Source organism: Miscanthus floridulus, chromosome 3, assembly GCF_019320115.1.
Source record: "Miscanthus floridulus cultivar M001 chromosome 3, ASM1932011v1, whole genome shotgun sequence".
NCBI classification, from domain to species: domain Eukaryota; kingdom Viridiplantae; phylum Streptophyta; class Magnoliopsida; order Poales; family Poaceae; genus Miscanthus; species Miscanthus floridulus.
The window spans coordinates 101,116,363-101,138,822 of NC_089582.1; the positions used below are offsets into that span (position 1 = coordinate 101,116,363).

General features: G+C 50.3%; 3 protein-coding genes across 3 annotated transcripts; all 3 read right to left on the bottom strand.

Annotated features, from left to right (window-relative positions):
- Positions 1-1,043: 1,043 nt before the first annotated feature.
- LOC136546268 (WAT1-related protein At4g28040-like) lies at positions 1,044-3,570 on the bottom strand. The gene is made up of 6 exons (XM_066538237.1): positions 2,898-3,570; positions 2,695-2,808; positions 2,233-2,446; positions 1,941-2,102; positions 1,695-1,846; positions 1,044-1,561 (listed from the first exon to the last, which is right to left on the bottom strand). The coding sequence occupies exons 1-6, from the start codon at positions 3,164-3,166 to the stop codon at positions 1,357-1,359; spliced, it is 1,116 nt and encodes a 371-aa protein (XP_066394334.1). The 5' UTR covers positions 3,167-3,570; the 3' UTR covers positions 1,044-1,356.
- Positions 3,571-5,235: 1,665 nt separating this feature from the next.
- LOC136541968 (WAT1-related protein At4g30420-like) lies at positions 5,236-17,613 on the bottom strand. The gene is made up of 7 exons (XM_066534171.1): positions 16,020-17,613; positions 15,850-15,918; positions 15,629-15,745; positions 6,958-7,189; positions 6,688-6,846; positions 6,436-6,587; positions 5,236-6,294 (listed from the first exon to the last, which is right to left on the bottom strand). The coding sequence occupies exons 1-7, from the start codon at positions 16,217-16,219 to the stop codon at positions 6,090-6,092; spliced, it is 1,134 nt and encodes a 377-aa protein (XP_066390268.1). The 5' UTR covers positions 16,220-17,613; the 3' UTR covers positions 5,236-6,089.
- Positions 17,614-18,316: 703 nt separating this feature from the next.
- LOC136546269 (WAT1-related protein At4g30420-like) lies at positions 18,317-22,187 on the bottom strand. Its single transcript, XM_066538238.1, has 6 exons — positions 21,825-22,187; positions 21,612-21,686; positions 21,310-21,426; positions 19,453-19,846; positions 19,167-19,318; positions 18,317-19,048 (listed from the first exon to the last, which is right to left on the bottom strand). The coding sequence occupies exons 1-6, from the start codon at positions 22,112-22,114 to the stop codon at positions 18,844-18,846; spliced, it is 1,233 nt and encodes a 410-aa protein (XP_066394335.1). The 5' UTR covers positions 22,115-22,187; the 3' UTR covers positions 18,317-18,843.
- Between the last annotated feature and the right edge of the window lie 273 nt (positions 22,188-22,460).

The window sequence follows — 22,460 nt, forward strand, 5'->3', positions numbered from 1 at the left end:
GCGTCAACTGGATGCCGTCGACGGACTCATGTAGAGGGCATTATATATTTGGGTCTGTTTGGTTTGGGGGGCATTATATATTTGGGTCTGTTTGGTTTGGGGTGACTAAACTAGTCACTTTTAGTATATAAAATATCAAACATGATGACTAAAAGGTGACTAAGATAGTTTAGTCTCTTTAGTCCCTAAGGGGCGACAAAAAGATGACTAAACTTTAGTCCAGTGACTAAAGGAACCAAATAAGACTTTAATCTTCTGGCCCTTGGTAACCCAACCGGTGACTCGCTTTTTGATTGTTCTAATCACACACTTTGCATAGGACATTATACCCAAAATATAGTGGTCTCCTATGCTACTTGGTCCTTTTTTTGTAGTTTTTTTAAGCTTGGACTACTAAGCTACGGCAGTAGTATCTGTTGAACGCATGCTTAAACACACTCACACACACCCACGCATGCAGACGCACCCCCTCTAGAGCGCACGCTAGACCTACAAACTATACACACACCATGCGTCCATCCAGATATCGACGAAGTCTCACGGGCTCCGCAAACAACGGGCAGGTCGCACTACCATTATGACTTCACGCATACGTCCAAGACCTGCAAAATTATTGGGGAGAGACCCTGATGAGAAATCACGAGTTGAGCAGGGCCTCGAACTCGTGACCGGTGGCCTCCGCACCTGGAGAGCGCACCATCCGAGCTATTGCTTGCGCTATGGAGCGCTAGGAGTGGCCAGCGGGCCCCTCGATATGTCAACACCCCCACTCTCCCCCAGCTCTCTATAGGAATATAGGAGTGCTTTCGAGACTCCCATTTGTTCCTTCCTCTGGGTACCTGTGAGTACAAGTACAAGTACAAGATTCTACCTGCTGATATGGACGCGGGTATGATATTTTAGCCTTTAGTGCTAAAAACACAAAAAATCTCCTCTATTCTATTGATAATATAACTTGTGGGTGCGGGTACCTGTGGGTATCTATCGTACCCAATATGAATGCGGATACAAAGGGCTCGTTCGGCTGGTCCAGTCGGATTTAACTGTGCGCGAAAAACACTGTTCATTCTCTCATAGATTCCTCCAGATTCATTCAGATTCCTTCAAATTCCTTTCAGCGAACAGGGCCAAAATCTTACCCGCGGGGTACAGCTGTAGGTATGAAATTTTATCCGATATACAATTTGTCACACACGGGTATTTACTCTACCTGCATCTTACCCGATCCACTGTCAGCCCTGGGTGTGTTCCTATAGTGGGCTACTTCCCCAACAATAGCATCCCCACACTTGAAACGTTGGAAGTTTGAACCATTAACAAGTTTGAACATGCAGTTATCATGTTCTCAAATAGAAATTAGAATAACTGAGTATTAGCATCCGTCGTCGTCGGTAGCAATGGTTCTGAAAGATTGGTTCGAGTCTCTACTCTGACAGCAATGCAATCCGCATCTACTGTCTGCTTGGAATCACTGGATTGGAGATCTCTGCCCTTCGTATCATCCGCTTTACCCCACAACACGACGAACAAGCCAACGATGATCGTAACTGCACCTAAGACGCTGCACAAGAGGGGAAAAAATCAGTGATATCACTGCCGATTGAACGGTTGATACTTGTCTAGTGACTATATATAGTAGCGATGCAAGGTGTTCAGACGCTATGCTGCATTATGCAAAGTGGAAGCAAGCATACCTTCCAACATGGAGCTGTTCATGAAGGAAGAGCGTGGATAACATTGCTGTGATCACAGCACTCAGTGGCGTAAAGATGGCGCTGTAGAGGGGTCCTTTGACTGCTATGCACCATGATTGGAGGAAAAAGTTGGCGCCAGACGCGAACACGCCCTACAAAATTTGTTCAATTTCTGTCACTCGTTTACTATGCAATGCAATTCAAACCCATGTGTAGATGATGGACCAGCGGTCCAGATGAGCTTACTCCATATAAGATGCAGGGGAACTCCCAGAACGAGGTAAGCTTCCAGATCTCCAGGTAGTTGGGCTCCAGGAAGAGCGCCATCGCCGCGCATTGCAAGGTCGCCAGGAAGCACATCCAGGTCGCCAGAGACAGAGGATCAAGGTACGATTTGCAGACCGGCACCTGAAACCATTCGACGCAGCGCTGCCACCAGTGAGTCACCTCAGCCACGGTGATGATGTGTTGAGTGAAAATGAATCTTGCCAGGACGGTCGATGGCGTATTGGCGTCACTGTAATCAGTTGTTTTGTACCTGCAAGATGTACCAGATGGAGACGCAGATAGCATTTCCCACGAGGTAGATCCCTCCTCTGACCCAGTCACTGTCACTGGTCGCCGAGAGAAGAGCTGCGCCGAGGAGCCCTGGGCCCTTGAAGAACGCCATGATTGCTGCTCCGGCGAGGCAGATGGCGGTGCCGACGATCTTGGCGACGCTCCTCAAGCTTCTGATATCCACCTTCTCTAGCCTGCGAGCAGGATGGAAGGCGGGAGTGAGAATTTGGGCTGCTACGGGCGAGGCCTTGGGATGTTCCTTCTTTCATTTCAACAGAGCCAACTGGGCCCACAAAGGAAATAAGCCCATCTGTAAAGAGTCTGTTCTGGCCCAGTAGTCTAAAAACGCGAAATGGTAGTAGGCCCAACTTTCCTCGAAAACAAAACAAAACAGAAAGAAAGGGGAAAAAACAAAGAAAGAGAACACTGTACAGTCACTTACCCGATGACGGCGGCGATGGCGAAGGTGATGCCGGGGGCGAGGTTGGTGGTGGCCCTGGCCATAGACGGCGAAGCCAGGTGGAGGCCCTGAAAGTAGAAGTATTGACCGGTCGCACTGTCCCATATAATTCCCATCGAATCAGAAATCAGAGGTCGATGAAGAACTAGCTAGGAGTGAGCTCATGATCATCGTTGCGTACTCACGTGGCTAGGGAGGCCGCGAAGAGGAGCGCGACGCCCCGCGCGCCGACGGCCATGGGCTGCAGCGTGCACCCCCTGGTGGCGAGCGACGCGAGGAGGAGCGTGGCGGCGGCGATCCCCTGGCGGTAGGCGACGAAGACGATGGGGCGCATGCCGAGCCCGTACGCCGTCTTGAGCGCCACGTCCACCAGCGCGTAGAACAGCTGCACCAGCACCATCCCCACGCTCGGCCCGCACCGCTCCAGCCACGGCGGGGTGCCGGCGCCTGCCATGGCGCGCGAGCTAGATCCGCGAGCGCGCGTGGGAACGGGGCAGGAAGAGACGTACGGGCAGAGATCAGGAGGCGCCTCTCCCAGTCTCCCTCGATCCGCCGCTTCGCCAGCTGAGTAGGAGCATCCATGTGCGCGCGCCCCCCCGCGCGCTCGCGGACAAACGAGCAGCTACACAACCGCCCGTGCTCTGATGAGTCAGCTGCGCCGTCACTCTGGCATTTGTTTACGGCCGATTGATTGTTTTCTCCAGTGGAGTTCCGTCGTCAAACCAAATCGTTGAGATAGAGAATCGACGGATATGCAAATTAATCATGCATGTAATATTCGACTGGATCTTATCTAGGAGTCCCTCTTCACTACTCAAAATTAAGAAGAATTGATTTACAATCTGTGATTGACAAAATCATTAAGGCCACGTTCGCTTCCTGGGGAATGGCCTTCAGAATAGTTCCGGCTGAATCTTTAGTTTATAATTGTATAATATTCTATCAGCCGGAATGAATCCTGCCCAAAAAGGATAGCTGGTTGGAGGGGGAAGCTCCTGTCCTATGCAAGGTAGGCTTACCTTGCTGAGAGCTTGCTTAGCAAGCATTCCCATATACCTTTTGTCTATCATCAAATTTCCTAGATGGGCTATAGATATGATCAACTCCCATATGGGACATTTCTTGTGGAATAATACAGAAGAAAAGCACATGTATCACCTTGCTAATTGGCCTCTTGTGGCTCAGAAGAAAGAGATTGGAGGGTTAAGCATACCTGACTTAAGAAGCCTTAATCTTGCTTTAATGAGTGCCTGGATTTTTAGATACCAGCTTAATAAAACTGCTATTTGGACTAAAATTGTGGATTATAAATCCAGGACAGATAAACCAAATGTCCTGTGTTGTTCTTATGTAGGAACCTCTCCTTTTTTGAAAGGAGTGGTGTGGGCTATGCAGGCTGCTAAAATCGGTATACACTGGAATCTGGGAAAGGGTGATAAGGTGAGATTTTGGGAGGATCAGTGGTTGGGAAATACAAGTTTAGCTATTTTATACTGGCCCCTGTATGTCATTAATGAACAACAGGGAAAGTCTGTGAGAGAGGTCTGGGATGGTGAAAATTTGATGCTTACTTTTAGAAGGACAGTGTCTGAACAAGGTATGAACCTTTGGTGGGAGTTGGTGAATTTGATGAGTGAGGTCACCCTCTTTGAAGAGGAGGATCAAATTATGTGGGCATATAGTTCTTCTAGAAAATATTCAGTACAATCCTTGTACGTTGTTGTCAATTTTAGGGGAATTTCCCTAGTGTTTGTTAGTTCAATTTGGAAGTTACCTATCCCTCCAAGAGTGTAGTTTTTCTTGTGGCTCCTGTCTAAAAACAAGCTCTTAACTCAGGATAATGTGGCAAAAAGGAGAACTGTTAATGATAATACTTGTCTTCTGTGTAGTGAGAAAGAATCTATCAACCACTTAATTTTTGAGTGATGTGTGGCTAAGTTGGTTTGGGACTATATTTCTGAGCTCCTTGGTTTAAGAATTGGTCATGATTTTGAATCGGTTGCTCGTTTTTGGCTAGCAAATAAGAAACATAAGGTTACAAATACTATTTCAGCGGCTGTCTTATAGTCGTTTTGAAAATTCCGGAATGAATTATGTTTTCAGGGGCACAAGTGGATGGGCCTGAAGGGCATTCTCTTCAAGATCGCCAGGATGTTACGAAGATGGATCCCAATGATGTAGCAAGATTCTGGAGTACGTATAGAGGAGGTGATTATCCAACTGGAATGCAGAGCATCAATGCCGTCTCAGCTGATGTGGTACAATCAGGTGGAATCGTTATCAGAGTTGGCACCATTGGGTGTTCGGCTTACAGGTTCCAGCGCTGCAATGAGTTTATAGGAGTCTGATGTGTTCTCAGGGCGTCTGGAACAGGATTTAGTTGCCAATGTGGCGTTAAATAATGCGGTGTTGTCGCCGTCAGAATAAGAACTGTTTTGTAAGGCGGGCGCACCTAAAACGCTGAATTTGGATGCTTGTTTGCTTTTAATACAAAAGCAGGGAAAACCTCCTTTTTCTAAAAAAAATATTCGACTGGATCTCATCAGAACTAGTTCATGCCGGTGTCAGCATATGAATTGATAATATCATCAATCGATTACCAGCAAACTTGGTCGATTTCTCTTCTTCTTCGTTGCCCCGACTCCCCGAGGCCCCCGATCACATCACCGTCTTTTTTTTTTATGAAGCAGGAGGGGCTTAAGCCCCTACTGGAAATTTATTAAATATAGAAACAAAGAGTTACAGGGCCAAATCAAGATACATAAAACGTCAAAAAGAAGATAGCTAGGATTAAACAAAGTTGTCTAGCCATAAATCTAGTGAAGGGTGTTGCGCTTCTTTTGCTCTTAGGATAACCAAAGCAAACCCTTTCTTGAAGACAGACTTGCATCTTTGAACTGAGTGTGAAATATTCTTGAAAATGATGTCATTGCGTAGCATCCAGATGGCCCAACATATTGTAATGATAATTTCCATGAAGAAAGACTGATTTATCTGAATTTTGAGGCTCTCCAAGACAACCAGGATATCATCTGAATTGGGCAAACAGACATTCAGAGTGGACCAGCATGCCTGGGCAAAAGGACAATGAAAAAGGAGGTGAAGGAGATCCTCCTCAGTGTTTAGCATCACACAAGCCGCCTTACAGGAGCATCTCCACCACATGATCTGCTAGCAGCCAAGCACCACCACATACTACTACTCTATCCTACTGTATAATTGTATATCCACAGTCCTTGTCGCATTCAACACCTCATCAGCTTGTTCAGTTCTTTACTTCTTATGTAGCTTAAGAATGGCACGCCACACTTACATTTTCACAGCTACAATTACCTCCAGATATATAGCAATCGAAAAGAATTACTCTGTTCCCTAGATCAGTTGCGTGCTTGTGCACGCTCCCTGCCTGCCATGAGAGGTGCAGAGAGAGTGTTCTCAATGTCAAGCTGAGAGTGAGAGTGAGGGTGCGGCTGAACGTCCGCTTTGCTTAGAGCCGGTGGCATCCTCCCCATCCTGGCGTCCTCTGCTTTGCCCCACAAGACGATGTAAAGGCCAGTGATGACGGCCAAGGCCCCTACCAAGCTGGACGGACAGCAAAGAAACACAAAAGGAATCAGTTCTTGGCGTCAGCACTCCCTGATGCAAAAACGGTTTGGTCGCTTGATGAGAACGCCAGAGAACTGAAGGAACAATGTCTGTCTTTCAGAGAAGGACAGAGCGTGCCTTCCGATGTGCAGCTCTTCGTGGAGAACGGCGGCGGAGAGCGCGGTGGTGAGCACGGTGCAGAGCGGGGTGAACATGGCGGAGTAGAGAGGGCCCCTCACGGAGATGCACCACGACTGCAGGTAGAACACCACGCCCGACCCGAACACGCCCTGCACTCCGTCGACCTCACGACCAGTCTCTCTGTTAGCCAAGAAGTTCGATCGATCTCATCTTCCGACTGCGTAGTTTCTGAAACGAAGTGGCACTGACCGCGAAGACGTAGCAGGAGAGCTCGAAGAGCGAGTGGATCCTCCACGCGCTACGGTCCGGCAGCAGGAAGAAAGTGACCACGGCGGACTGCAGGGTGGAGAGGAAGCAGGTCCAGGCCGACAGGCACAGAGGATCCACGTACCGTTGGCAGATAGGACCCTGGAAACAAGATTACCATGTTTTTATCTGACTACTCACTCTTTCTTGTACTACTAGTAAAATTCTGACGGTTGTGTAGTCTAGGCATGATGGTTGCATAGGGAAATTGACCTGCAATATGAGCCACAAGGACCAGCAGGAGCTGCTGCCGACGAGGAAGAGCGCACCCATCACCCAGTTGTTGCTGCTGAACTCATGCAGAAGCATGAACGGGTCACTGACAAATTCCCTCGGCAGCTTCGGACCTTTGAAGAACGCGATGGTGATGGCTCCTCCCACGCAGACAGCCGTGCCTAAGATCTTAGCCGTGCTACTTACTTCTCTGATGTTCACTGTTTCTTGCCTGTTGATGAATTTCATGCATGGATTGAAGCACTAACATTAGTAAATGTAGCCAATATTTTTTTCCGGCCTAGAAAAATACAGGCAGGGAAAAACGTATATCATCCAAAGAAGTAAATGTGAATTCCAAGCACGATTACAAAATGGAATGGTTATTCTAAGATGATAAGTTTAACAAAAGGCACAACTTCTATCTATTGAATGGCCAAAAATTATTATCTTGTACTGAATAAAAAGCAGGAATTAACTAGAAACAAAAACACTCCCTTCTCTAATTAACAATCAGTTATCCTAATGTGCTGAAATGGTAACATGAACATACGGTGCACTATTGGACAAGTTTAATAATGAACTAAAAATGGGTTTTGAAAGTCCGTGGGTCTAACGGTGCACCATGATGAATATTTGAAGGGATGGTGGTGTATTTAACTCTTTTAAGAATCTGTGGCAAATTGGTAATACATGCTAACCATCAATGAATTTAGCAGATTAAGAAACTAAGATGGTTTCCGTCATTATATATTGAATTGAGGGAAAGTTATCTGTAATGGTTGGTCGATAGTAAAATGTCATAGTAAACCGATTGACTTGCAGTCTTGCACTAGAAAAGAAAAAGTGTAATCCTCCCTAAATGATAAAATTATTAACAATAGGATGAACATATTTACTAGCAAAATCATCCGCAATTGCTTGAATCCCTATACATTCATTGAACAAATAGCTATATACTTTATTGAGATGGGTAACTAGCCTGACTCTCCTGAAAACCGTATATAAAAGTTTATCTCATAGCCAGGTCCTAGGGCTCATGTAGAAACTCAGATTTAAATTAACCTGGGGACTTAGCTTTTGAAATGTTTATTAAAGGTCAGGGATGATTTTTTTTTTGTGAGACATGGGGCTTTCAAAATAAAATTTGGCTCACAAACTAGATTTTAGAAAGATACATGTGTAGGCTCTACACTCCCTAAAAGAGCAATACTTCTCTAGCATGTATAACATAGTCATTATTCACATGTTATGGTGGAGAGTGTCTTGAATCAAATGCTTCATGTCTCCTATCGAAGAGGTTAGTTGGGGACAAATTGACTACCTGACACAATCTAGTAGCCAAAATAATCAACATTCAGCTTTTCAATGAGAGAGATGTTTTTAACTAGTACCTGCATAACCACGGGCAATTATTAGTGCAGTCAATGTACCAGTATTTGATAAACCAAGGCACCCCTTTCACCAATGAGTTTATTGGGAAGTTGAAAATCCCTCTTAAGATAAAGATTTTCACGTGGTACACCCAACTACATATAATTTAACAAAAGCGATTGAACTAGCATCTAAAAGTATTGTTTTTGTGATTGCGGTGAAACAATTAAACACCTGGTTTTTACCGACATTCAAAAGTGTTGTTTTTGTGATTGCAGTGAAACAATTAACCATCTAGTTTTTTACTGTTAACAAGGTAATACTATTTGGATCATTGTGGGAGTTGTAGCTGTTATGTGGGAAATTCAGTGCTCAGGCAACACCCAGTTTCTAAAAAAGAGCAGTTTCCAAGATAGGCACATCGAGATCAAGATGCTGCCGATAGAGAGACAAGTTCTCGACTCCAAGTCTCACCTCTATCTCCAAGAGATCACTCAGCAGCATTATGGTTTACCTTCGCAGCAGCTATTCCTTCCATTTCTGAGCGGCTTTGAGATTTTTTTTTTCTTTTTGCAGGTTACTTTCAAGAGAACATATTGGCTGCGGTTTTAGGTGTTGCTGCAGCGGACACAACAAAGATAGCCCATTTGGCAAACAAAACATTAGAAGTTGTCACTTTGGATATCTTCACCAATAATGGATGACCAAGCAATAATAGACTTTGCTTATGATTTTATTAAGTTTTTGTGTGCTTTTTTGCTTATTTTAATGATTGACAATTTAATTGAAAATTGATTGTATATATGTATTTACTAATGCTGGAACTATTCCTTAAAAAACAATTTAGAAACACATAATTTTTCAATGGATGTTAGAAAAAAAAAATAAGCTCCAAACTTCATCAACCGCGATATTGGAACGATGGGAAGATATGAAATAAATTATATAATTTCTTCTTTGTGATGAAAATGCAAGAAAAAACAAATTATAAGTTAGCCCATATATCTTGCTTTCTCTTATACTGAAAAATATAGACCCTTGACTTTTCTCTTCACTGCAATTCTCTTTAGCGAATCAATCGACACATAAACAGAAAATGACTTTCTTTCAAATAAAGTGATTTATTTGTCTCAAGTAAGAAAAAAATCTAGGACTGGATGAAAGATGGGATCTCATGAAACATGTACAAATGGATGGGAAGGAACATTCAGGCATCAGGCATTCAGCTTTATTAGGTACTGACAAAGCTAGCTACAAGAGATCGAGACCAAACGGCACTCCAGACAGTGATCGGCTGATCGCAAAAGACAAAGAGAGTATGCAATGCATGTGACGAGCTAGGTGACTCGCCATCTCATGCCATCATGACTAATATAACAAGCAACTAGAGCAGAACATTACCGCGCCTTGTGTGCGTTAGTGGCCTCTGGATCATCGACAAAATGACAAGTCATTGTAACTATCGCACAACTGTTGTGCAAAATACACCTAGAACTACTGGAACATACTAGTAGTTAAAACTTATATATAAGCATGTCAGTCACAGAATTCTTACTTTTGGTAGTAGCAGAATTTTTACTCTCATCGAAAGAGAATGACACTAGGAGTTGGGGCAATTTTCTAGTTTATTTCCAAATGTCATGTCAACCTGAGGGGTTAGGGATACATATCTATAGGCTGCTTGCCAGCCAAGCATATGCCAAGATGCTAATCCTAGATGTTGTCCTAGATGCTAGTCCTAGATACTGTCCTAGATACTAGTCCTAGATGCTAAGATGCTGTCCTCCAGTCAAGGATGCTGTCCTTGATGGACAGCAAGACCACCATACTGCTGCAGACCCACAAAAGACCTACACAAAGACTTATCCATCATTCTCCCCCTAAGTCTTGTGCGTCGTCTTGTGGAAAAGTTGAACCATCCCGATCCTGGAGCAGAGCTCAAGAAACTTGATCCTCCCAAGAGGCTTGGTAAGCAGGTCCGCAAGTTAGTCCTTGGTGTTGATGTAGCTTGCCTTGATGCTCCCTTCCTCCAAATAGCCTCGGATGAAGTGGTACATCACCCGGATGTGCTTACTCCGTTCATGGAAAACGGGGTTCTTTGCCAGGGCCAGAGCGGACTTGCTGTCCATCCTGAGCTCCACCGCTCTAGTGTCTCTATCGAGGAGATCATCAAGCAGTCGAGCGAGCCAGAGCACCTGAGTCGAAGCGGTGGAGGCCACTATGTACTCGGCCTCGCAGCTGAACAGGGCCACCACCTGCTGCTTGACCGACTGCCAGCTAACGAGACACTTGCCGAGGAGAAAGAGGATCCCGCTCGTGCTCTTGCTAATGTCGATGCCGCCGGCATGGTCGCTGTCGCTGTACCCGACGAAGTATGCCGCCCCAAGGCACCTAGGGTAGTAGAGGCCATGGTCGAGAGTCCCCACAACGTAGAGGATGATCCTCTTCACAGCATACTGGTGCTCCGTTGTCGGTCGCTGCATGAACCGACTAACGTAGCCAACGAAGAATGCCAAGTCCGGCCGTGTGTGGGCGAGGTAGCGAAGGCTCCCCACAAGACACCGGTACTGCGTAGCGTCCACCTCCTCCGTCGTGCTATCGCGACTCAGCTTCAGCCTCTCCTCCATCGGAGTGAGGGCTGGGTTACAGTCGGTGAGCCTAGCTAGCTCAACGACGCGCTTGGCGTAGGCGGTCTGTCGAAGCGTGATCTCGGAGTCATCCTGGTGCACCTCGATTCCTAGGTAGAAGGAGAGAGGCCCCAGGTCACTCATCTGGAAGGTGGCCTTCATCTCTTCCTTGAATGCCGCCACCTCTGCAACCTTGGTGTCGGTGATCACCAAGTCGTCGATGTAGACACCCACCAGCAGAGCATTTCCTCTACTGCCCCGTCGGTAGATGGTCGTCTCGTGCGGGCTTTGCTCGAAGCCCATCCCCTTTAGCGTGGAATCCAACTTGACATTCCACGCCCTTGGTGCCTGCCGCAAGCCATAGAGGGCCTTGCGCAGGCGAAGCACCTTGCCCTCCTTGCCGGGGATCGCAAATCCCGGCGGCTGGTGCACGTAGACCTCCTCCTTCAAGTCGTCGTTAAGGAACGCCGACTTGACATCCATGTGATGAACACGCCAGCCCTCCTGGGAAGCTAGCGCAAGGAAGAGTCGCACGAACTCCATCCATGCCACGGGAGCAAAGGCGTCGTCGAAGTCGACCCCCTCCTGCTGCACGAAACCTTGTGCCACCAAGCGAGCCTTATGCTTGACGATGGCGCCGGCTTCATCCCTCTTCAGCTTGTACACCCACTTAAGGGTGATCGCGCGGTGACCACGAGGAAGGTCAGCAAGCTCCTAGGTGCGGTTCTTCTCAACCGCATCCATCTTCAACTGCATCGCGGCGCGCCATGCCACATGTCTCTCGGCCTCAGCAAACGACCGAGGCTCGCCATCGTCACACGCAAGGTGTAACTGCGCCTCCAGGTCATGAGGCACCAGTCCCGGCACCGGCTGGTCGCCAAGAAGGTTCTCTATCGTACGGTACCGCAACGGCTCGCCGTCGTGGTACGCGTCGATGCGCTCCTCGTCGTGAGAGAGAGGAGTAGCGAGCTTAACTAGGCTGTGCTCGACACGAGCTGGTGTTGGAGTAGACGTGCCCGGAGAGGTGCTTGTCGGTGCTGGTGCCGGCTGTGGTGGAGTCGGTGAAGAACTCATCGCAGCCGAGGTCCTAGCGGAGAGTGTGGTGTTGTCGGAGTAGCAGGCATTGGGGTCGGTGGAGGCTCGAGGACTGAGGTAGACGCGCTCGTCGAAGAAGAGCTGTCTACTTCCCCAGCTCCTCGAAGTGGACGTACTCAACAGTGAAGTCATCGTACGTCAGAGCCGAGCCGTCGTCCACCGCCTTGTCCCACGCCCATCCTCGCCCTTTGTTGAACACAACGTCGCGCGCCGTGCGCACACGCTGTGTCTTCGGGTCGAGGATGCGGTAGGCCTTCGAGCCCTCCGCATAACCGAAGAACACTCCTAGAGTGCTCCCGTCGTCGAGCTTGCTGATGGGGCCAAGCTCTTTGGCGAACGCGAGGCAGCCGAAGACCCGCAAGTGGGAGACCGTCGGCTTGCGCCCATGCTAAGCCTCGTACGGCGTCCTGCCATCGAGTGCCTTGGTAGACGAGCGGTTGATGATGTAGACGGCCGACACCACCGCCTCTCCCCAGAAGACAGCCGGCATCCCCCTCTGCTTGAGAAGGGCCCGAGCCATCCCCACAACCATTTGGTTGCGCCGCTCGACGACGCCGTTCTACTGCGGGCTGTACGGCGTGGAGTAGTGGTGTTGAATGCCCTCATCAGCGCAGTACGACGTGAATTCAGCCGCCATAAATTCACCGCCGTTGTCGGTGCGCAGCACGCGCAGCTTGCGGCTGCACTTCGCCTCCACAGCAGCCTGCGAGCTCCTGATGGCGTTCGCAGCCTCTCCCTTGTTGCCGAGGACCATCACCCACATGTAGCGGGAGAGGTCGTCGACGAGCAGTAGGAAGTAGCGTCGTCCTCCCGGTGTGGCCGGTGTCACCGGGCCACACAAGTCCTAGTGCACAAGCTCGAGCCTCTTCTTGACTCGAAAGCTCACCCACTGGGGAAAGGGGAGTCGCCTCTGCTTCATCAACACGCAGACGTCGCAGAGCTGCTCCACATGGTCGAGGCATGGCAGGCCTCGCACCATCTCCGTGGCACTGAGCCGCTTCAGGGCCTCGAAGTGAAGGTGCCCGAAGCGCTCGTGCCACTGCCACACCTCATCGTCTCGACGAGCAGCGAGACAGAGGGGTCATGCCACCTGCACATTAAGGACATAGAGTCGATTTGCGCTTCTAGATATCTTGGCAAGAAGGCGGCGATGACGATCCCAAATCCTCATGACTCCATCCTCAACCACTACGCGCGAACCGTTCTCATCTAGCTGTCCCAAGCTGATGATGGAGTTCCTCAACGCGGGAATGTCGTAGACTCCGGTGAGCAGCCTATGCTCACCAGACATGGCGGTGAAGATGACGGAGCCGACGCCCTTGATCTCCACGCCGAAGGCATCCCCAAACTTGATGGAGCCTCGGACGCTAGAATCAAGCTCGGTGAAGAACTCCCGTCGACCGGTCATGTGATGGGTGGCGCTAGTGTCGAGACACCACCAGTCAGTCTTGTCGTTGCCAGAGCCGTTGCCGAGGAGGGCGTGTGCTTTTAGCTCGTCAAGGTGGAGGAGAGCCGCTGCGGCCGGTGCTGCTGGAGGTAGCTCGATGCTTGCATGTGCCATGAACAGAGCCGGCTCCTCCTCCTCCGCCTGTGCGACGTGGGTTTGGCCGCGTCGTGGCTGTCGACAGTCCTTGGCCCAATGGCCAAGCTGGCCATAGTTGCGGCAGGTGTCGTCTCGTGCCGGCTTGTGCTAGCCGGCGGCGCCGCCCTAGGTGCCTCTGCGGGCATCACCATCGGCACGTCCTCGCGCCCCGGCCTGGGCGTCTCTGCGCGCCTTACGCGGCTTGCCACGCTTGCGGCTGCCAATCGTGGAAGAAGGCTCCCCCTTCTTCCGATCACCTTGGCAGGCATCCCACTGCTTCCGAGTGAGAAGGAGCTTTCCGCCAGTGGTGATGGGCCCCAAGAGAGACTGTGGCTCATCGCTGTCGACGACCTTGAGACGACCTATTGCCTCCTCGATCGACATCGTAGAGAGATCCAGCAGGGACTCGATCGAGCGAACTATCTGCTTGTACTTCTCAGGGACGCAGCGAAAGAGCTTTTCGACAGCTCTCTCCTCGCCGTAGGTGTCATCGTCGAACTGCACCATCTAATGCAACAGAGTGTTGAGACGGAGAGCAAAGTCATCAACGTCCTCACCTGGCTTGAAGGCTAGGTTCTCCCACTCCTTGCGAAGTGCCTACAGTGTGGACTTGCGGGCGCGGTCGCTGCCGATGCGTGCCGCAGCGATGGCGTCCCAAGCCTCCTTGGCAGTCCGCTTGTTGGTAAGCGAGAACTGCATCTCGTGCGGGACTGCAGCGATGAGGGCATCCAGCGCTCGTCGATCTATGTCGTAGTCGACGTCGTCGTACCGGACTGCCTCCCACATGTACCGCACCTAGAGCTTTACCCTCATCACCGTAGCCCACTCAACGTGGTTGGTCTTAGTGAGGGTAGGCCACCCACCGCTGGGGCCGATGTCCCTGACGACAGCCTAGAGCCCGTGGTAACCACGGTATCGATCCGGGGAGAGAGAGCCACGCTGCCTGTGAAGGCCGCGCTCTCCATCGGCCCGTCCGTCATCGTTGCCATGCGCGTCTCCTCCAGGTGCGCCATCGCCGTGCGCGCCTCCTCCAGGAGCGCTGCCGGCCGTGCCTGTCTGGGCTGCCGTCGCGCTCGTGGGCGTGCGCGGCTGCCCACTGCGCCGCCCGCGCTCGTCCTGTCTCCCTCCCCAGCAGCTCGAGGTCCGCATCGGCGCTGTCGTCAGCAGAAACAGAGCTGCTGATGCTGCCGCGCAGGGCCTCGACCTCTGCTGTCGTTGCACGCGCTGCATCCGCCGCCGCCGCTGCTTCCGCCTCCGCTCTGGCTGCTGCCAGCTCCGCCGCTGCCAGCCTCGACGTCCTTGCCGCCGCCGCAACGGTCTCTGCCGCCGCTCGCTCGCGTTCCTCTGCCGCGGCAAGTTCGGCCTCCTGCCGACGCCGCGTGCTCGAGGCGATCGAGCGCTGAGACTGCCCTACGGACATGACGCGCTACCGGGGGCTGCTGCGTGGGGAGTGGGTTGCTCGTCTGTGCAGAGGGAGAGGGGTGAGCAGGAGCGGCCGGAGCGGCTGCTACTCTTAGTTGGGGCTGTTACGATGCTGGGAAAGAAGATGAGCATGAGATGCTCATGCTACAGGATAATACAGCTTTTATATCAGTTGTTAGTCGTTGAATTTTTACTCTTGGTAGTAGCAGAATTCTTACTCTCATCGAGAGAGGATGACACTAGGAGTTGGGCAATTTTCTGGTTTATTTCCAAATACCATGCCAACCTGAGAGGTTGAGGATACATATTTATAGGCTGCTAGCCAGCCAAGCATATGTCAAGATGCTAGTCCTAGATGCTTTCCTAGATGCTTTCCTAGATGCTAGTCCTGGATGCTGTCCTAGATGTTATCCTAGATAGATGCTAGTCCTAAATGTTAAGATGCTGTCCTTCAGTCAAGAATGCTGTTCTTAATGGACAGCAAGACCAGCATGCTGCTGTAACCCCACAAAAGACCTACACAGAGACTTATCCATCGAAGCATATGCAGGCGTGTTTTCTAGTTACTCACCCAACGGCTACTGCCATGACGAAGGTGATCGCCGGTATGAGATTCGACATGGTCGTGGCCAGGGACGACGTCCCCAGGTGCAGCCCTTGGTAGCACAGGTTCTGATTCACTGTAGCTCTGTTGCACAAGAAAAGATGAGGGTTGCCAAGAACAGAGGAAGCATATGTTCGAGGAGCACGATTATGTTCAGAAGTTAACAAGAATTTATAGGTACCCCGTACCCAAACAAAGCCGCCAGAAACACCAAAAAGAAAGCTTTCATTCCCAGTCTCATCTCCTTCAGCCTCGCCCTATCAGTTAATTTTTTTTTAAAAAAAAGAAAAACACATCAGTGGTTAGGGGACGAGAAGCAGGAGCAGCATCACTGAACACTTGATTGATCAACTCGTACCGATTGGCGATGATGGCTATCGGGGCAAGGACGAGGGTGGCGACGGCCTGCCTGTAGACGACGAAGACCATGGGGCTCATGCCCCGCCCGAACGCTGCCTTGACCCACAGCATCATTGCCGCGAAGATGCACTGCGTCGCCACCATGGCCGCGCACGGCTTGTAGCCCTCCGCACCCGCACGGATGCCGCCGCCGGCCATGTTGGGCCAGGCACTGGAGTTGGAGTGTGTCTGTGCGCGCGTGCTGATGAGAGAGAGAGAGAGGAGGAAGCGTTGCAAGACCGTGATTTGGAGCTCTCTTCACTTGTGGTGGCCGTCAGAACCCGAGGCTTTGTATGCGCCTGGAGCCTGGAGGTGGAGGGAATCAGGGGAGTGAGTCACAATGGGTCTGCTTGGTTTTCCTGCTTTAATTGGAGTCTGGCTAGGCTAAACCTGTCCCAGCCAGCCATATGGGTTTGTTTGGTTGTGCTGCTATCTCTGGCCTAGTTTTCATAAGAGTTTGTTTGGTTGATTGCTTTGTCTTGCATAGAATCACCATATCTTTAGCCGGTAAGGTTACAAAGCAGTCTATCGAACACGTGGTAAGCTCCATCGCGGTGATGCTAGCTGCTCTCCTCTTCGTCCATGAAGACCTCCGTTGCGCCCATATTCTGACGTCTGAATTTCAGTTGGAATTGCATGCATCGTGCTATTTCAGAACCGTAATAAAATGCTATGAGCTAATAATGCATCGTGCTCATGTTCTGACGCAAGATTGAACGCGGCATTGCCGTCTTCTGAAACTAATCTTCAGTTTCGATTGCACGCAACATTGCTGTCTGCTGAAAGTAATCTTCAGTTTGGCTTGCTGCGTCAGTCCAATGTAAGAGTAGCGCTAGAGAGGGACGGCGGAGGCACCGGCGGCAGCCCGGGCACGTCCACCAGAGGCGCGTGGCGTTGCGCTGCTCCTCGGCGAGCTGCGAAGGTTTGACCCTGTTGACGGAGTCCATCGTGACGGTCGCCGTGGCGAGGAGGACCCCGGCCGAAGCCTTGGGCGCGTCCATGGCCGGCGCGGCAGGCGCCAGCGCGGCCATGACGGAGGCCGCCAGCGTCAGCGACAGCGAGTTGTTGGAGTGGAGGAGCAGGTGGTTTCGCAGCCTCCCCTCCGCCCCTGCCGCGCCACGGAGGTCGCCGGGGAAGACGCCAGGGAGCTCTGCGGGGAAGCGGCCTGGGCACCTGCCGTGCGACTCCGTCGCCGCGTCTCGTGCATCCGACCTCCGAGTCCTCCGCCGCGCGCTCCACGGCCACCGCCTCGATCCAGCGCGCCAGCGCCCGCATTTGTTCGCAGCCTCCCCTCCGCCCCTGCCGCGCCACGGAGCTCGCCGGGGAAGCGGCCTGGGCCCCTGCCGGAAGGGAAGACGACACTGATGCGGTATTTGGTTGGGTCGGAGTAGAGACGGCGGCGCGACGGCCAGGTGCCTCCTTCCGCCTCTTCGTGAGCCAGCTGGCCGAGACGGCGCGGCGCTCGCTCGCCGACCGTCGGCCGTGGACGGAGCTGCTCGACCGGAGATGGCGACGCGAGAAGTCACCGGGGCGAGTGGTGGGCGGTGAGGAAACTCCCCACGCGAGCTGAGCCAGGCCCCAGAAAAAAGGATGTCGATTTCGTTCTTTTGAGCCAGGCCCAGTTGCGTACGCGTCTAGCCAAGCTAAAGCCCAACTACAGCCAATCAAACAAGTCCAAATTAACTCCAGCAGACCAGGCCAAGCATTTGGCTTCGTACAGTCGGCAGATAGCCATGCACCGCCCAACGCAGACGTCTTCTTTGCCGCTTGCCGGAGCTAAACCAGATTCATTTTCATTAAGAATTTAATAATGTATATAAATGTTGGTGTATTTTATATATTACTTTGATCAAAATTATGGCCCGGTTCGGCTTACCTTATAATCCGGCTTATTCAGCTTTTTTTCAGCCGGAACAGTATTTTTCTTTCACAACAATTCAGCCGGAACAATGTTTTTCAACCAAATTCAGCCAAGCGAACGGGGCCAATATGTGTAATTTAGAACGGAACTTAAAAGGCCTATGACTTGAAATCCAACGTGTGAGCGCCTGATCAAGCCACCCCCATTTACGATAATTTTATATACTAATTTACGATAATGTCAATACATATTTACGATAGTTGGGTTACTATAACACATGGGGATATATATATATATATATATATATATATATATATATATATATATATATATATATAAACAATTGTTTACAAAGTTTCGTGATTTGATTGATATAGCAACATTCGAACTGTGGCTCCGCCCCTGTTGACGTGAGAATTTCCCCAGTTCAGTTGGTCTTAGATTGGTGCGCCTGCAAATATCATCTTCCGAGTTGGTCTAAAATATACGGGCCTGGTTATGCCCATCTGATTCTACTGGGACAAATACTTGCTTCTTGGACCCGGCCTGATGGGCCTTTTTTTTTAGGACTGTGAAGCGGCGGCATGTGGGCCATGTAGTCGCAGCAGGCCCAGACCCGGCCAGCCCACAAGCTAGACGGAGTTGGAGAATGGAGACGACGGCGAGCGGACCGGACCGGAGTTGTCGACGACGACTTTGGACGCCTGGACGGCGGCGGCGGGGGTTTGCCGCGTTGATTAACAAAATCGTGCGGATAACACACATCGGCAGCAAGGAGATGAAATCAAACTCGACCAGCCGGCCATTTGAAACTGCGGGAGTACTGTGCATTGCAAAAATGGGACGGCACTGCGCCGGTAGCATAACGACGACGACCCTGAAACACGGCGCACGCACAGAACGCTGAGGAGCAAAATCCCATCTACTTCTCCGCTGGATCATCGCCGGCCGCCAGGAGGGGCTCGGCGATGCCACTGCCGACGTCGACCGTCGAGTCCGACCGCGCCGACGTCTTCTCCAAATCTTCCGAGTGCTGCTCTGGCTCCATCCCGGCCCTCTTGCCGTCGCCCGCTTTGCCCCACAGCACCACGTACAGCCCCGCGATGACGGCGATCGCGCCCAGCAAGCTGATCGACCATCGGTCAGCCACAAAAGATCGATGTCATGTCTCGTCACAAACTCACAACTCCATGCAGCATCACCGTACGAAATGAACCTTGCATTGCATGCATTACGATTACGAACCTGCCGACGTGCAGCTCTTCGCGGAGGACGGCGGCGGCGAACACGGTGGTGATCACGGTGCAGAGCGGGTTGAACATGGCGGAGTAGAGCGGTCCCCTCACTGAGATGCTCCACGACTGCAGGTAGAACGTGACACCTGACCCGAACACCCCCTGCATTGCCATCACACCGCCACGACGACATCACCTCCAAGGTCCACGAACGGCGCCATCACCGAGAGGAGGCAACAATGCGAGTCACGGCGACGGATCGTGCATCCATGCATCATATCGTTGACGATAGTTACCGAGAAGAGGCAGCAGGAGAGGTCGAAGAGCGAGTGGATCCTCCAGGCGGTCGGGTCCGGCAGGAGGAAGGCGACGAGCAGCGCGGACTGCAGCGTGGACAGGAGGCACATCCACGCCGACAGCGCCAGCGGGTCCACGTACGACTTGCAGATGGGCACCTGCAGGATGAGCCAGAGCGACCAGCAGGAGCTGCTGCCCACCAGGAAGAGCGCGCCCGTCACCCACCTGCTGCCGCCCGCCGCCGGCGAGTGCAGGAGGAGGAGAGCGTGCAGGTCGCCCAGCAGCAGCTTCGGGCCCTTGAAGAAGGCCATGGCCATGGCGGCGCTGACGCAGACGGCCGTGCCCAAGATCTTGGCCAGGCTCCTCGGCCTCCTCACGTCCACCCTCTCTAGCCTGTTGTTGATTGATGTGATGGAGGCATCACATCACACGACAGTATCAGCAAATTCACACTCTGTACTACTCTTGCCAATTCACGAGGGTACTGTAACAGTCTAATAATGGAAGACGATCAATGGAACGACTGGCAGAATATTCTGGAGCTAGTGGGCGTCTCAAAATAATTTAACATGGCAGGAAAAGGTAGTGCGTGAACCTAGTGATCATTTTGTCGTTACTTATGCAGCACTATTTCATCTGTGCTTTTTAAGGAAGAAATTGTATTTTTTTTCTCACAATAAATTAGCATAAGCATTAACATAAACCAAATTTTAGCGAAACGAACTGGCCGTCCGGAAAGTGTTATGCATGAACTGAAACATATGCTGTTTCTGAAAGCTGACAGAGAGTCAGACTGTCAGAATAAGTATGCATGACCTGGATCTTGATTTTTTGGAAAAGAAAAACATATAAATCCAAAGAGGCAACCCGTCACTTGTTATGCCCGAACCCCAAGTCTGAATTTAATTCTGTCGCATAAAAAGAGATGTATTAGCCAATCTGTTCGATGTTCACAACTTCTCAAATTAAGCTTTAGCTTTCGAGCTCATGTAAGTTTATTGTTGATTCATGGGACTTTTATCTTTGTGATATTGGCCCTTCAAAAAGAAGTGGTTTGTTGCTACCGTCGTAGGCAGCGTCATGTGGCCATCCATGCCCTTTTGTTCTGAGGCTATATTACGGTCCCGGAATAAACGTGTAACTAATTACTCCCTCCTAAATTACACTTAATACATTTATTTATTTTATTTTATATTATTTATGATTATAAACTTATGGTTATTGGACTGTACATTTAATTACAAGTTTAACAGTATCAAGTTTGTATTATAATAGTTAGAAGTTGTAGCTAAATTATTGATCAAAGATTAGAAAGTTCAACTTTTGACCTACACGAAATGTCCTATACTGGACCGCTGGTGAATGATGTGCCGCTTTATTTGGTCCTGAGCACCCGACTAAGGCCCCGTTTGGTTTCTACAGGCGCTCCTAAAATTTCTGTCATATCGAATATTTAGATACATGCATGTAGTATTAAATATAGACTAATTACGAAATTAATTACACAACTTGCGACTAATTTGCGAGATAAATCTTTTAAGCCTAATTACTTGACAACATGTTGCTACAGTAAACATGTGCTAATGATAGATTAATTAGACTTAAAAAAATCGTCTCGTAAATTAGCCTCCATCTGTGTAATTGATTTTGTAATTAATCTATATTTAATGCTCTTTATTATTATCTAAACATTCGATGTGACATGAATTTTAGGCGCGATTAAAGAATCAAACACGCAGCCATGGAGCCAAACTAACGCAGTACTATGCCATATTAGACGAGACAGTGGAGCAGAGAAACAGTGATCCACTAATTTGCTGATGAAACGGTACCTCTCTTCTCTGTCAGGTACTCACCCGACTGATGCTGCCATGACGAAGGTGATGGCCGGAATCAAGTTGGTCATGGCCGTTGCCATCGATGACGAGCCCAGATTCACCCCTTGGTAGTACAAACACTGATTCACTGTCGCCCTGTCGCATGCCGCATGCATAGAGCAAAACTTGATGTCAGAACTAACTCACAAATAAGAATCTGAAGGGGTTTCCCTCTACGCTGTATCTAAACCAAAACAATATTGATGTGAATCGGCGATGCAGGCTTCTTCTGTGGCCGATCTTCCGTGCGTTAGTATTGTATTGCTCTATATATTGCATACCCGACAAGAGACGCGACGAAGACCAAGGAGAAGCCTGTCATTCCAAGGCGGCCCATCATCTCCTTCATCTTCCTCCTGCATGCAGATCCACGAGCCATGGCGGACGACAAGAATCAGGTGATGATGAAACAGCTGGTGCAGGTATCGTATTTCTATACGATCGACCGAAGTTGTCAAATTAAAGTAGCAGCAGAAATGAAGACATGCATGCACCTGTTGGCCGCGATGACGACGGGGACGAGCACAATGGTGGCAACGGCCTGCCTGTAGACGACGAAGACCAGGGGGCTCATGCCGCCGGTGAACGCCGCCTTGGACCAGAGCGCTAGAGCCGCGTAGATGCACTGCGTCACCACCATGGCCGCACACGGTTTGTACTCCTCCATGGCGTCTGCAGTTGATGCAGATCGACTTGCAGAGCCTGCCGGCGCCTGGCGTCCGTTACTACTGGCTCGATCTCGCACGCTGCTCAAATGCAAGAGGCAGGCAGGCAGGCACCTCATATATGCTAGGCGATGGAGTAGTAGCAGACTGGCACACGGTAGAGAGGGAGACCAGAGTGGTTGTCGCTACTCCTACCGTCCTATACGTACGTAGTAGGAGACTAGGAGTAGTAGCTCGCACCTCGCAGGTACCTTCATCTGCATGTGCTGCTCACAGGGCACCGTTGGACGTGTCTGCTGTCATGAGGATCGGTGGCTACATGGTTGTTGTACCGTGGAATATATCACAAAAGTTTATATCTACATGTGCTCACATGGTATGGTAGCTACTTCTACTTAGCAGACTTATGGAAGAAATTTGAAGGTTGTCTGGTGTTCACACTTTACAGTACCCTATTTAGGGACC

Excerpts from the sequence above, each read along its gene's own strand:
- LOC136546268 (XM_066538237.1), bottom strand. The coding sequence starts at position 3,166 with ATGGCAGGCGCCGGCACCCCGCCGTGGCTGGAGCGGTGCGGGCCGAGC. Across the intron at positions 1,847-1,940 it reads TCCCCTGCATCTTATATGGA|GGCGTGTTCGCGTCTGGCGC; the intron begins GTAAGCTCATCT and ends CAAATTTTGTAG. Across the intron at positions 1,562-1,694 it reads GAACAGCTCCATGTTGGAAG|CGTCTTAGGTGCAGTTACGA; the intron begins GTATGCTTGCTT and ends CCTCTTGTGCAG.
- LOC136541968 (XM_066534171.1), bottom strand. The coding sequence starts at position 16,219 with ATGGCCGGCGGCGGCATCCGTGCGGGTGCGGAGGGCTACAAGCCGTGC. Across the intron at positions 6,588-6,687 it reads TCTCCTGCTACGTCTTCGCG|GGCGTGTTCGGGTCGGGCGT; the intron begins GTCAGTGCCACT and ends GACGGAGTGCAG. Across the intron at positions 6,295-6,435 it reads GAAGAGCTGCACATCGGAAG|CTTGGTAGGGGCCTTGGCCG; the intron begins GCACGCTCTGTC and ends CTGTCCGTCCAG.
- LOC136546269 (XM_066538238.1), bottom strand. The coding sequence starts at position 22,114 with ATGAGGTGCCTGCCTGCCTGCCTCTTGCATTTGAGCAGCGTGCGAGAT. Across the intron at positions 21,427-21,611 it reads TTCGTCGCGTCTCTTGTCGG|GGCGACAGTGAATCAGTGTT; the intron begins GTATGCAATATA and ends GGCATGCGACAG. Across the intron at positions 19,847-21,309 it reads GTCATGGCAGCATCAGTCGG|GCTAGAGAGGGTGGACGTGA; the intron begins GTGAGTACCTGA and ends AATCAACAACAG.